Consider the following 12,616-nt stretch of genomic DNA (forward strand, 5'->3'; position numbering starts at 1 on the left):
TATGGCGCTGGGTCCCTGAGACCTGCATTGAAATGTGTAAGAATGCCATCGTGCTCTTTTAAATATCTAAGTTCCGAATTTAACATGTTGCTAAATCCTTGACAGGGCGAGATTGACTTTTTTTTTTTTTAAACAAGAACGCTCTCTTGTCAGCCTAAGAGGAAGGCCAACAAGCTTCCTTTTTTGTGCCATTCAGCTACTAAAAATATGTTCTTCGTGCAGTGTCTTCTGCATCGCAGCCAGCTTAAACCTGCAGCACTGGCCTACAGACTGGGGCCTCAGGGCCCTTTGGAGGCTTAAAAATGATTGAGGGTGCAACAGAGCAAGTGCTGACATGGTGCTCACTGTGGGTAGTTACTGAATTAGAAATAAAAAGATGAGCACTGTGGACTGGGGTGTTTATGAGTTCAGAAAAAAAGAAAACGATAATCAACCTGTTAGCTGGTCATGCAAATAATTTATGAGAACTAACTTGGAAATACGGTTTGCAAGATACTTAGTGAGAAGAGGCCCATTGTCTTCACGTTTTTGGAAACCTCGTCACTGTCTGGTCTAATAGACGGCGGCAGCTGGTGCTCTTGTCTGCGGCTTGGTTCAGGCTGGGGATGCCACTGGGGTGACAGGGACCTCGCGCGGGGAACTCTGTCACTTGTCACTTCATGACAAGGGTTTCTGAGAAGTGCGTGGCTAGTTGAGTTTGCCATCGTGCAGATGGCCCACGCTGTGACTGCCCACGGCGCAGTCTGCCCACTGCTGGCCATGTAGGGACCACCGTGGATTTGGTTCCGCTTGACCAGCGAGTCCCGCACATGTGTGCCTGGTGCTTCTGTCCCCGTGGCCGCTTTCCCCGAGAGCTGCCCATTTTGGCGGGCGGGGTAGAGGGAAGCCTCAATGAGGTATGTCCTGTCTTCACAGGGCCCCTTCCACACGGTCCCTTCTACGTATGCGCTCTCGGGATGGAAAGCAGTCTGAGACCCCAAGGTCTCTGGGTATGGGGGGACTGGGCTGTGCGCTGCAGGGGACTCGGGGCAGCCATGTGCACTGGGTGTGCTGGGCTTGCACGTGGCCGCACAATATATCCTGATCCCATTGAGCTTGGAAAATAAGAAAACTCAGAATACAGACTTTTCTTTGCAGGGCCTTTATGAGCTGGAAAATATTAGTCAATGTCGGGGAAGAAGGTATTTTCCTGGGCTTGCCTACGCATCTAGAGGGTTTCTCTCGCCCCCTGTGAAACCCAGTCCTGCCCACACCTGCACGGCTCTCCCTGTCTCCAGCTGCCCTCCTTGTCCACTACTCGAACTTTCTCTTCCTTCTCTCCAGTGATGACATTTTCTCCCTGGCTGTTCCTGCTTCGAGTGTCCCACCTTGAAGCCTCATTCTGGCAGTCACCAAGCCATTCCTCACTCCCTCACCTCCTCCATGAAGACCTCCCTGACCAGTCTACATTTAGAACAGTAGTCTGCTTCTCTCTGCCCAGTGTCCCTCGTGCAGCTCTGCCTTTTCTTTCTTTTCAGAGCACCTACTGCCTTCTAACCCAGTGCGTGCAGCTCCCCTCATCAGTTTTGTTAAATCCAGATTCTGATCCAGCATCCTGGGGTGGGCCTGGGATTCTGCATGTCTGAACAGGTCCCAGGCGACACTGCCACTGCTGGCCCGAGGATCAGACTTCGGAACACAGAGCCCCAGCTCACCCTCTCAATGGCTTCCTTTCTTACTTCTACTAAAAGCCGTGGATGGCCTGCCTTTGCGTGGGCGGGGGAGGGTGCTGCCGGGAGCGTGGATGAGGCGGGTAGAAGAGCTCTCTGCTGACCCTGGTGCTCCATGTCTGGCTGGAAGCAAGACTGAGGCGCAGCCGGGAGATGGTCATACAAACACCACGCCAGGTCAGAGGCACTGAGAGAAGTCCAGCCGCCGATGTCGGGCTGAGGGAAGCAAGGGAGCGCTGGGGCCCCGGGCCCGAGTGCAGACTCCACGCATGTGCTTCTCTGCCACACGAGAGCCCCAGGGCCCGCGAGACTTTCCTTGAGCAGAATCGTATTTTGTCCTTCGTGGCGGGTTGAATGACAGAACGGAGATCGCAGGCAGGGAGCAGGTGCTGGGCTCCCTGAAGATGCGAGATGGGCTGTTGGAGCCCGTGATTATTCTGTGAAATGAAAACCCGGCAGCATGGGGAAAGCCAGCTTTAACTTCCAACCTGAGCCCACGGGGAGTTGCTGGGCCTCGGCGGGTGGTCAATTTCCGGTTCATCCACATCTGTGCAAAAACAAAGAAGGTGCAGTCCGGCCAGGCAGGGAGAGATGTCAGTGTCCAGTCCGGGAGAACACCAGTAGACCAGAGCGCCTTTGGTGGGTGAGGAGGTCAGGCCAAGGGCGTGAGCCACGCTGAGTGGCAGATCTGAGCGGGCGGCTGGTTCTCAAACATGTGGTCCTCCTGCCCCCCCCTGAAGCCCCCATGTGCCCACCCTAACATTTGCCTATTGAATCTGGTATCACATGCTCGTCTGGGGGAACTGCATCCGTTTTTTAATAATAACTATGGCTATGAAAATACTCCCCTCTAATGGGGAGCTTGGGGGTGAGAGCTTGAAGGCCTGAGATGGATGGTTGATGACCATGAGTGGAGCCGGCGACAGCTCGGTGGGTGGAGGCCAGGACATCTGCGGAGTCCGTCTTCTGCTTGCCAAGACTTCCTGTTGTGCCAGAATTTTCTCATGAATAAAATTCTTGGAATTTTATCGGGAACAGCGAATCCATGTGTCAGAGATTCACGGATGAGACACGTTCCAGATGTTGCGCACTGTTCTTTTGTGTGCGGCGGTGCATCTGAACAGAGCGTGGGGCTGCTTCTTGCGTGGGGCCCTCGTAAGAGGAGAGGATGACACGCCGCCCCGCCCAAGTGTCCTGAGAGGGGCTCTTCAGCGTCGGGACCACAAATGACTTTCTCACCCCGTGGGGCTGGGGGTGCATTCTGAGGAGCCTTCGTGCCTCTCCAAGTCTGAATCACTGCAACCCAGTGAATAGACTTCAAAAGACAAAGGGAGGAAGGGTTCTGCGAGCTTCTAGCAAGGCTGACATAGAAACCCTCCCCTGTATAAGTTTATTAAAATGGGATCTTCGAGAAGAGTTAAATAGAAAGAATCATGGATCCCACATCCCAGAAGAAAAGACTTTTTTAGGGGAATTTGAGCTTAAGCAACATCAACTGTGTACCATGTACATTTCTAAGCGAAGAAATGGGGTTTATAGACTAGGTGCATCTGAAAAGAGCGTGGGGCTGCCTCTTGGGTGGGGCCCTCGTAAGAGAAGAGGACCACACGCCACCCCGCCTGATAGGGCATGGCGTATCCATTCATCTCTCCACCCACCCACCACTTACCCATCCACCCACTCCCCATCCACCCACCCACCCATCTACCCATCCACCCATGCACCCATCCACTCTCTCAGCTTCTTTCCCAGAGCATGTCAGAAGCATTCCAGGGAATGTACCACCAGTTAAAGCAACACATTTGAGCAGAGGAGCCAGATCCCTTCCTGCACAAAGCTTACATTTGACTGAGATCAAACAAGTTAGTGTAGAATTACAACCAAAAACCCACTAAAGAAGCAGAGCAGGCGCCAAAAGCTTTAAATCACGTAGGACCCCAGTGACTGTTGTGCTCTTCACAATAAAGGACACAATTCAGCTCATCCTTCTTTTCTTCTATTTTCACCCTCATGTTGGAGGAAGAGAGATGATTTTACACTTAGCGCTAACAAGGAGTAAGTGGCTGACCACATGCAACAAACTCTGTGCTTTTCCTGGTCTCTGGCTGTTGGAATACAACAGACACGGACAGTCCAACTCTCCACCTTGAGCCCCGAGAGGATTCGGGTTAGTCACACGAGAGTTCTCTGATGTGATCCTAATTGAAATATAGTGTTAAAGTTTGGTGAAACTTTCAATACACTAATGCACTCACCAGCCCAGACTGCGAGCCGGCAGCTGTTACACCACCTTTACTACTGACAAAATGAAATTGAAACTGGATGAGGGCGGGGCAGCAGTGCACACACTTGAGTATGTGTCCGTATGGCGTCTGGTTCCTCGGGCGGTGGTGTTACTGAGTGGATCCTGATCCCACAGAACTCAGGCCCAGAATCTGCCTGTCCCACGGGCCCTGAGCAAGCTCACTGTGGGTCAAAACTTGAAACAGAAAGGGGTGGTGGGTGCTTCAGAGCTGATACAGATGGGCCAGAGTCCGGTTTCAAAGTCAGATCTTCTGCACCCAGATCCAGAAATGCTGTCTCGAGGCTGCCTCAGACCTTGTAATGCATCTCTATGCGGATCCCGAATCCAGGACTAGAAAGGGAAAAGAATCTCTCACCCCAAATGAAGTATTTAAACTAGACAAACTAGGATGAAGGCTTTGGATGGCTATTTTCAGACGGTTATATGACAACGATTAGGAAAACAAAAAAGAGTTGAGTGTGGGGAGGCGAATCAGCACCAGAGAAGCCAAGGGGGTACAGAAGGCACTGACGGAGCAACCTTTGCCTTCTTTGACTTGAAACATGCAAACAGGATGTTTCCACATATGTTTTTACACTTTTTGTTCATCTCTAAAGAAGGAAAGAAGCCTATGGGGAAAAAACATGTTGCTCTGCAGGAGAACAAAGAAGCTATTAACCTCACTTACACATTGTTGCTTTTGTTTTTCTTTTTTAAACTACTTTATTGAGGCTGATTGACGCACAGAAAGCTGTGTGTGTTGAATGTGTGCCTGATTTGCAGAGAACAACCACCTGGGAACCACCACCACGCGGGTGCCAGGAGCAGGGACACCCTTCCAAGGTGCTCTCCCTGCTGTTGATTTATTTTATTTTGTGATAAGGACACTTGACATGAGCTCCACCCCCTTGACAAGTGTTTAAACAGAGAGTGCAGTGTTGCTAGGTGTAGACACCGTGGCAGTCTGCGTTCTGGGACTGGCTGTCTCTGTAACTGAAGCTTGCCTGGCCATGGCCACCAGGAACCCCCTCCCAGGCGCCTCCCTAAGGTCTCAGAGCCAGCTGAGCAGCACCTGGAAAGGGAACAGAGACTTGCTTTAAAAGTATGTTTGTGGGGCTCCCGTCTCCCCAAGGTCCAAGTCTCGTTTTCATCATGGGGAACATAATTGTTGTTTCTTGGAGTTTTTCCGACACACCCGCAGTCTCGCATGGCGCTGCAGGATTTCTGCCTCCCAGTGGAAAGCTGCTCTTCCCACCCTGCAAGCTCCTCTTCCAGTTAAGCCTCGCTGGTCTGCATGTCCCTGTCTCATGAGTCCCACTGCATGTCCCTGAGCTCACACCTGCGGTGCGTGGTGAGGGCCTGGCTGCTGGGGTGTTGCCTGTGGGGTGAGCTTACGAATCCTAGTCAGGGCTGCATGCCCCACGCGTCCACACATACCCCTTGTTTTAATGTCTAGAAGCTTTTGGCTCCCACGTATACATTAGGCGAGGGCGTTCGTATTACATGGTGACTTAGTTCTACAGTTAACAGGAATATCAGTGACAAATTGGTGACATTAAGAAGCTATTTTTATCCCGGGAACACATGCACGAAGGACCCTTCCCTGCAAATGCTGATTTTTTAGTGTCTTTATTGTATTCTTTTTTTATTGAGGTGACATTGGTTTACGACACTGTGTGATGTAGGGGTACCGGTTCACACCTCAGACGGCACCACCCCACCAGCAGAGCCCATCACCACCACGGTCCGTGTGCCCCTCCCCCCACTTTTCTCCCTCTCCCCTCCCCCTGGGGTGGCCTCATTCTAGAGCCAGAGTCCAAGGCTGCGTTTGGTTCAGTCTTGTCTGTTCCTTTGTTCTGCTTCTTTATGTCCCACGCAGGAGCGAAACCATCGGTATTTGTCTTTCTCCTTCTGACCTCGTTCCCTTAAAAATGCTTGTATTTTGAACAAAGGCAGGAGCAAGGAAGACGCATGTGCGCAGAGAGGATGTGGGGACCTGCTGGGTCTGCTCAGGGCTGACGAGAACTTGGGGAGGCCAGAGCGGGCCGGCGTGGCGGAGGGTCACGAGGGTCACAAGGGCCCCGGTCTGCAGCTCAGTCTTTCCTGCAGGGATTTCCATCCAGAAAGTGGGGGACAGGCAGAGGAGCAAAGGCTCTCTGTGGGGAAGGCGACGTCTGCCCGAGTGGGGGCGACTGAAGACAAGGCACGTGCGAGGGCCTTTAAAGTGCTTCTGACACAGATCCTCAGCTTATAGATGCGTGTGATGGGTGTCGTGTGTGTGTGTGTGTGTGTGTGTCCGTGTGTCTCTCCCTGCCAGCCCTGGCTCTTGCCCCCTTAGCTCTGCGCTGGCGTAACCCGTTGTGAACGCGTCTGGTACCATACCGCACAAATACTCTCTTTCGATGGACCTCATTCACCCACATCCGATTCCTTTGAGGCTAATCCAAGATTCTTTATATTTCTGAAGGACTAAAATAGCAACGTGTTAAATCAGAAAAACGTGAACACAAAGCTTGCCACTGGATTTAATAGATGGTTTTAGAGTTTCCTCTACTGAAGAGTTAAGAGGAGAAAATAATATGGAGAAGGGCAAGAGGGGCTCGCGCCCACTTGAGGCAGCTTAACGCCAGCATCTGGCGACGTGCTGACAGGCCAAGTGTCTGCTCCCCGGGATGGTGACCGTCTCGGTGCGCATGTTGCACCCTCAGAATGAGGGCCCCGAGCGCTGGGGCATGGCGTGGGGCCTCCCCTGGGCCTGTGTTGTTTGTGTTGCTTTTCTTCTCCTGTGAATGTGCCCATGGACAGGCTTTCCAGGAGCACCTGCCGTGTGCACGAGCCTCGAAGAGAAGCCAGAACCACCTGGGCTCGAGGACCGTTCCAGTGTCACTAGGTTACAGGCACCGAGAGGCCCATCAGAGGGCCGCTGCCTGTCCTGCCTCTTCTGTGCTGTCTGCCAGGAGAAGCCCGCCCCCCCACACCCCCGAGAGACCCTCTCTTTGAGTCTGAATAATCTCATTAACCAAAGAAAAGGGCGCGTTTGCTGATTTAAACCGTGAAGTAAGATACACAGGAGACTCGGTGGTGGGTGAAATTGGCCTTTTGGTGGGGGTCACCAGCAGGATGGGTGGGGTGGAGGGGGTCAGTTGCAGGGTGGTGGATGGAAACTAGACTTGGGGGGATCATCGTGTAGCAGACACAGATGTTGAGCTATAATGCTGTGCCCCTGAAATCTGGATAGAGTTGGGATTGAATGTTACTTTAATAGAAAAGTAATAAGCCCTTAGGTAAGAAGTCAAGCGTCTGGGACCGACTGCTGCACAGCTTTGAGGCCCCTTGAAAAGCTGTGATTAGAACCCTGAGTGCTGGTTTCTGACAGACTCCCCAAGTCTCCTACATCCTGAATGCTGGGGTGCTGGGTATTTCTCCCCTCGGCCTTTGCTCTTGTCCCCCGTCCAGCAGCTTCTGTCTCTCTAGCGATACACCTGCTCTCCCACGGCCGTGGCGCATGGCGAGAGGGTCTCACTCGCCTGTGACCTCATTAGTCTGGCCCCCTTGGGTCTCCTGAGTCCCAGATGCTGGAGTCCTTGGGGTGACCCCGCTGAGAGACAACACGGCCTGCTTCTCCTTTGTCCTCACTTACGTGACTTTCTTCTCCACCCGTGTTCTCACCTGTGGGCAGAGTGACGGCTGCCCTTGTACAACAAGTGGCTAAAATGCCTCTTACCTGTGTCCACGGCAGGAGCGACCGGACACGCCACATTCTGCTCTGTTCTGTGGCGGGAGTGGACGGGCGAGATCCGTGTAGAAATGCAGAGGGTGAGACTCTGACAGAAAAGACCGCCCGCTCATTTGCGACGACAGTGGTTTCCTGACCTCAACACGTGCCCGGGAAGGGAGGGCCCTGGGAATTTATTTCTAGAGCATGAGCATCACCTCAAACACGTGTTCCCTGCGGTGCCCCACTTGTCTGTCCTGGCTGTCTGGGGGCGGCGAGCACAAAGTCTGATCCTGGGGTCCAGTCCCCTGGCTGCCGTGGGGTGTTCGGAAAGCACTGGAGCCCCCTGAGAGAGCGAGCTGATCATCCCCCGGGCCCAGATTCAGACTGCTGCCTTCTCTTCGTCGACACAGGAGGCTTTTCCTGAACCGTGGGGACCACAAATGAAAAGTGAATTTGTGCCCAGACTCTTACTGTCTCGTTCTTTTGCTGTGAGGGAAAAGAACTGCTAGGAAAGGATTCATCAGTTTCAGGAGCCCTGACAGCTTTTGCTGGACACGTCGGCATGTGTAGAAAGGGCCTTTCGGTGTTGGAGCGGCTCTTTCTGTTCTGGTTTTTCATCTCAGCATTTTTTCCTTCTTGTACTCAAAACCAGTTACTTGGAAACAGAAGCCAGGTTGGGTCTTCAGTGCCAGGCCGCGTGTCCCCACTTTCTGGGCCTCTCGGCCAGTTGTCACCCGGGCCCAGACCGCAGGCGGGTGCTGGATGTTGCTGGCGTGTCAGTATTTGACATGAAAGCGCCTCTGTCACTAACACAGCGGCACCTTTTGTGTGGGGCAATTTGCATAGAATTTATGTATTTCTCATCGTTTCGTAAAAAGTGGCTTTGGTCGTTTGCAATTTGACACACTGGAATACCCCAGCTTTCCTGGAGCTGCAGACAAAAATGCTGTCCCCCCGACCCCTGAAACTAGCATTCAACAATCCAAAGATCAGGTCTTTTTACAGTGACCCAGGAGCAAGCATATTAACTCATGACGCCACATTGCCGTCTGTTTTGACTTTCTGGAATTCCCTGTTCCAAAGTCACCCGAGCATTTCCAGAGCCTGGCAGCTTGCTGAGGACTGGAGGGGGAGACCAGGCGGCAGGGAAGGGGGGCAGCCTCCCCGGAGGGCAGAATAAGCCCCTTGAGAGCCGGAGTGCTGGTCCCCTGCGGCCCTGGGACCCGCGGTGTTCAGAGCCCATTCTGGTCTTAATCCTGTGGGGCTGGATGGGCTTGTCCCTTTGAAGTCCGGGTCTGCAGGCGGGAGAACCTGAGGCTTCAGCTTTGTCATTCTTACTCTCACCGGGGTGACACGCACCCTGCACGGGAGGTAGCGCTTCAGCTGGAGGGGCAGAGAGGCTCTGTTTCCTGAAGAACAGCAAGGCTTGAGTATCGCGCTTGCTGACGGAGGTTTCTGATAACACCCCTGAGCTACTTTTCACACCCCAGCGTTAAAAGGTGCTGCTGGGCGCCTGGTGCCTGCGATCGCCTGTGTGTTTTCTTGGCCAACTCCTACTAAGCTCTCGTGTCTGGTGGTCTTGGTCTAGCAGGAGTGTCCTGGGGGAAAGGCTTTTGACTGCTCTATCTTTCCAGAATGTGGACTGTGTTTCACCCCTTTTGAAATGTTTATCCTCCAACTTCCCTATTTTAGACTGTTTCTCCTCTCGTGAACAAAAGCTCCGTTTGATGTTCTGAGTCCTGCCACCCCTGTCATTTCATGCAATATTAACTCGGAGGAGGATTTTCAGATAGGAAGAGAACACGTGTGCCTCCCTTATCTCCTGGCTTTTGTGGGCCTTTCTTTTTCTAAATTGATCTCAATTAACTTTGATTTCTGTCTTTAGCAAACCATGTGCTGAAAGAATGCTTTGCCAGATGTGCAAACAGACTCCTACCCGCCCCCGCCCCACCCAGCGGGGAAGCCTGTTTCAGTTCGAACATTTTAAAAATCTTAGACTACATGTATCTGCTCGTTGCATGTGTTTGCAAGAACAGCTGGTTTACCCGGGAGCTACACTAATATTTTCACACTCTTGCTCTTTCTGTTGTGAAAACCATTTTCTTTTTTGCTTGTAATTTAAACCATTGCCTGTCCTTTCTGTGTAACCTGTTTCTGCCCATTTCTGATATAAATCACCCGTTTGCTCATGATTCTCTTCATTGGGGGCCAAAGTGGGCATCAGACAGTGGTCGTTCCCCACCCAGAGGGGTCGCGTCTGCAGGACCTGGCGTGAGGAGAGGGAGGCAGTTTTGCTTTGTGTTCTGAGTGTGCAAAGCCGCAAGCTCCATGCAACTTGGGGAGGGAGGCCCCGCTTTGCAACTGTTAAGACACCGTCAGTTTTGTCTTTATTTGTCATTCTGCTGCGTCTGTGGTGCTGGCTTTCCTTTACACCCATGCGTTTGAGTTTGGATTCTGAAGGTGCTTACTTACCTTCAGAGAGAAAGTATTACAACCTGAGCCCCTCCTCCCCCACATTCAGTCACCCCCATTGCTGCCGCCTCACGTGGCTTCTGTCCGTCGCTATGTGGGTTTCGTGGGGTCTTCAAGATGCCCTTGTGCCTTTTCTCCTTTACCCGACACAGCCCATCCTTCTGTCTGTTCTGTGCTATTGTTTGAACTCCAGGCTTCCTTTTCCCCCGAAGGGCCAGGGCTGCGCTCTGAGGGATTTTACAGGCTCCAGCACTGCAGGGCGCCATACGCAATAATATCGTGCTGCATCTTTGAAAGTTGTCAAGAGAGTAAATCTTGAGTGTCCTCATTACACACACACAGAGGAGGGAAACAGAGGTGTGGCCTCCTGTGGAGACCAGCAGAGCTACGGTACCGGGATGACCGTGGTGACCGCCCGGTGCCCACAAACGCACACCATGATGCTGTAAACTGGGCACGAGCAGGATGTTAAATGCCCGTTTCACACCAACATTCTTTTAATGAAGTGGGGCGAGGGCTGGTACGTGTGCACTGATACCGCTCGTGCTCCACGCTGAGGCAGAGCTTAGTTCCCTGTGATTTTCCTGACTGGCTGACGCACAGCTCAGCGCACCAGGCAGAGAGGCTTCCTTGCTTGGGAAGTGATGAGGAAACTTGCGGGGGCTGTGGTTAGAGTGGGGGAGTACACGTTGAGTGGGGTGGGGTGCTTGGTGAAATTGCTGGTGCTCCCCGAGGATGCTGATGGGTGGGGAGGGACTCTCTAGCGTGGAAAACTTGCTCTGGGCGACTCTGCTATGAATGGGAAGGCGCGTCCTTATTTACCGAGAGATGGACTCCACGAGTGGAGGGGCAGCTGATCTGCACATCCCAACCAAATAACCTCAGCTTTACTCACTGGAGGCGAGAAGTTTGGGCTCCGGGTTTACAGGGGACCCTCCTGGCTCCAAGTTTCCATTCTTAAAACTTTCATGGTTCACCCAGCATTTGCATCTCACCTGTTGCCTGCGGCGCCGGGGACACGCGAGGCCTGACAGAGACAGCAGCCATCCTCACATGGATGCTTTCTTCTGAACTAGAGCCCAAACCGGATGGTCTGCAGTGGCTCTGTCTTGGCTGCTGTCATTCAAATCCTGGGTTTCCAAGTCCCAGGTGCCTTTGCGGACTTTAAGCCAAAGAGGGCACGAAGGGCACATCTCCTTGTCTGCTCACCAGGCCACGCAGAAGAGCAGAGATACTCGTAGACTGTCAGGAGAAAAGGGAGGTAGTCTGTGATCTGGGCAGTCACCCTCCTGGTACTGGGCGGCATCTGGAGTGTGCTCAGTTTTCTTTCTTCTTTTTTGGTATCAGCCAGATGTTCGCTCATGTGGAGACGCCCCTGGGAACTCTGTTTCGCTGATAACTTAGAAGCGGGGGCCTCACCGCTCCGCCTCTTTGGGTGCTGCGCTTACCCTCCTCTTACTCCAAGCCCCAGGACGTGCCGCGCTCCAGATCCCGAGGTGTCAGCCTGACGTGCCTTTGTTTAATCTTTATGGCCGCTCTGTCCCCTGCCTGCCTGAGTTATAGATTGCGTTTGTCCAATCATGACACGTGCAGTTGGGTGTCTTCTAAGACCTTTGAAATTCAACTTCCTTGAGTTGAGATGAAAGTGGGGTTTAGCGGCGCAGCTGCCGTCAGCCTGCGATGATCTGAGGCCCGCAGGCTCGCCCCTCAAGGCTGCCCGGTCCAACTCTTGTGGTCTGGAGGGAAGACCTCAGTTCTGTTTTCCTCCTGAAAGGTGGAGATTGGGGCTGGAGGGTGGCCTGACATGCGGGTCCCACCGCGCAGGCCTCGGTGCCGGCGCTGTCTGAACACATGAGTCTGGAGCAGGCCCTGACTCTGTCTCTTTGGTGCCAGGAGGCGCTGTCGGTGGTGAGCGAGGACCAGTCGCTGTTCGAGTGTGCCTACGGCGCGCCGCACCTGCCCAAGGACATGACCGCGTCCTCCTCCGGCGACTATGGGCAGCCCTCCAAGATGAGCCCCCGCGTCCCGCAGCAGGACTGGCTGTCTCCACCCCCTGCCAGGGTCACCATCAAGATGGAGTGTACCCCCAGCCAGGTGAACGGCTCGAGGTAAGGAGACCTGCCTCTTGTTCCCTGCACCCACTTTCCTGTCCCTTGACGAGGGCACGTGCACATCAGTCCTGCTTCCCCAAAGACTGTCTCAGAAAGCACGGCCGCGGGTCAGACCCCCGGGCCACGCTGAGAAAATGTGCACCCCAGGAGGGTGCGCTGGGGCTCAGGGCTGTAAAACGGGTTGTCTGTCGACCAAGAATTCTCTTTGAAGAGGCGGTGCTGCTGGGTTCCAGGCACGAGGCGTGGGGGAGGGCCTCGTCCTCATGGCAGGACTCGTCTGGAGGGTTTATGGTCTGGAGAACAGCGCCGTCTTCCTCCTGAC

General features: G+C 53.4%; 1 protein-coding gene across 3 annotated transcripts in view; it reads left to right on the forward strand.

Moving 5' to 3' along the window:
* The window catches only part of ERG (ETS transcription factor ERG), a 145,197-nt gene that overhangs the window by 82,212 nt on the left and 50,369 nt on the right, over positions 1-12,616 (forward strand). For all 3 annotated transcript variants that reach the window (XM_054700271.1, XM_037524941.1, XM_037524942.2), the window contains exon 2: positions 12,077-12,291. In XM_054700271.1, the coding sequence (XP_054556246.1) occupies positions 12,152-12,291 (140 nt within the window). In that variant the 5' untranslated portion in view covers positions 12,077-12,151. The remainder of the gene's footprint in view (positions 1-12,076; positions 12,292-12,616) is intronic.

Source organism: Talpa occidentalis, unplaced genomic scaffold (genome assembly GCF_014898055.3).
Source record: "Talpa occidentalis isolate TD23 unplaced genomic scaffold, MPIMG_talOcc4v2.1 talOcc4.4, whole genome shotgun sequence".
Taxonomy (NCBI): domain Eukaryota; kingdom Metazoa; phylum Chordata; class Mammalia; order Eulipotyphla; family Talpidae; genus Talpa; species Talpa occidentalis.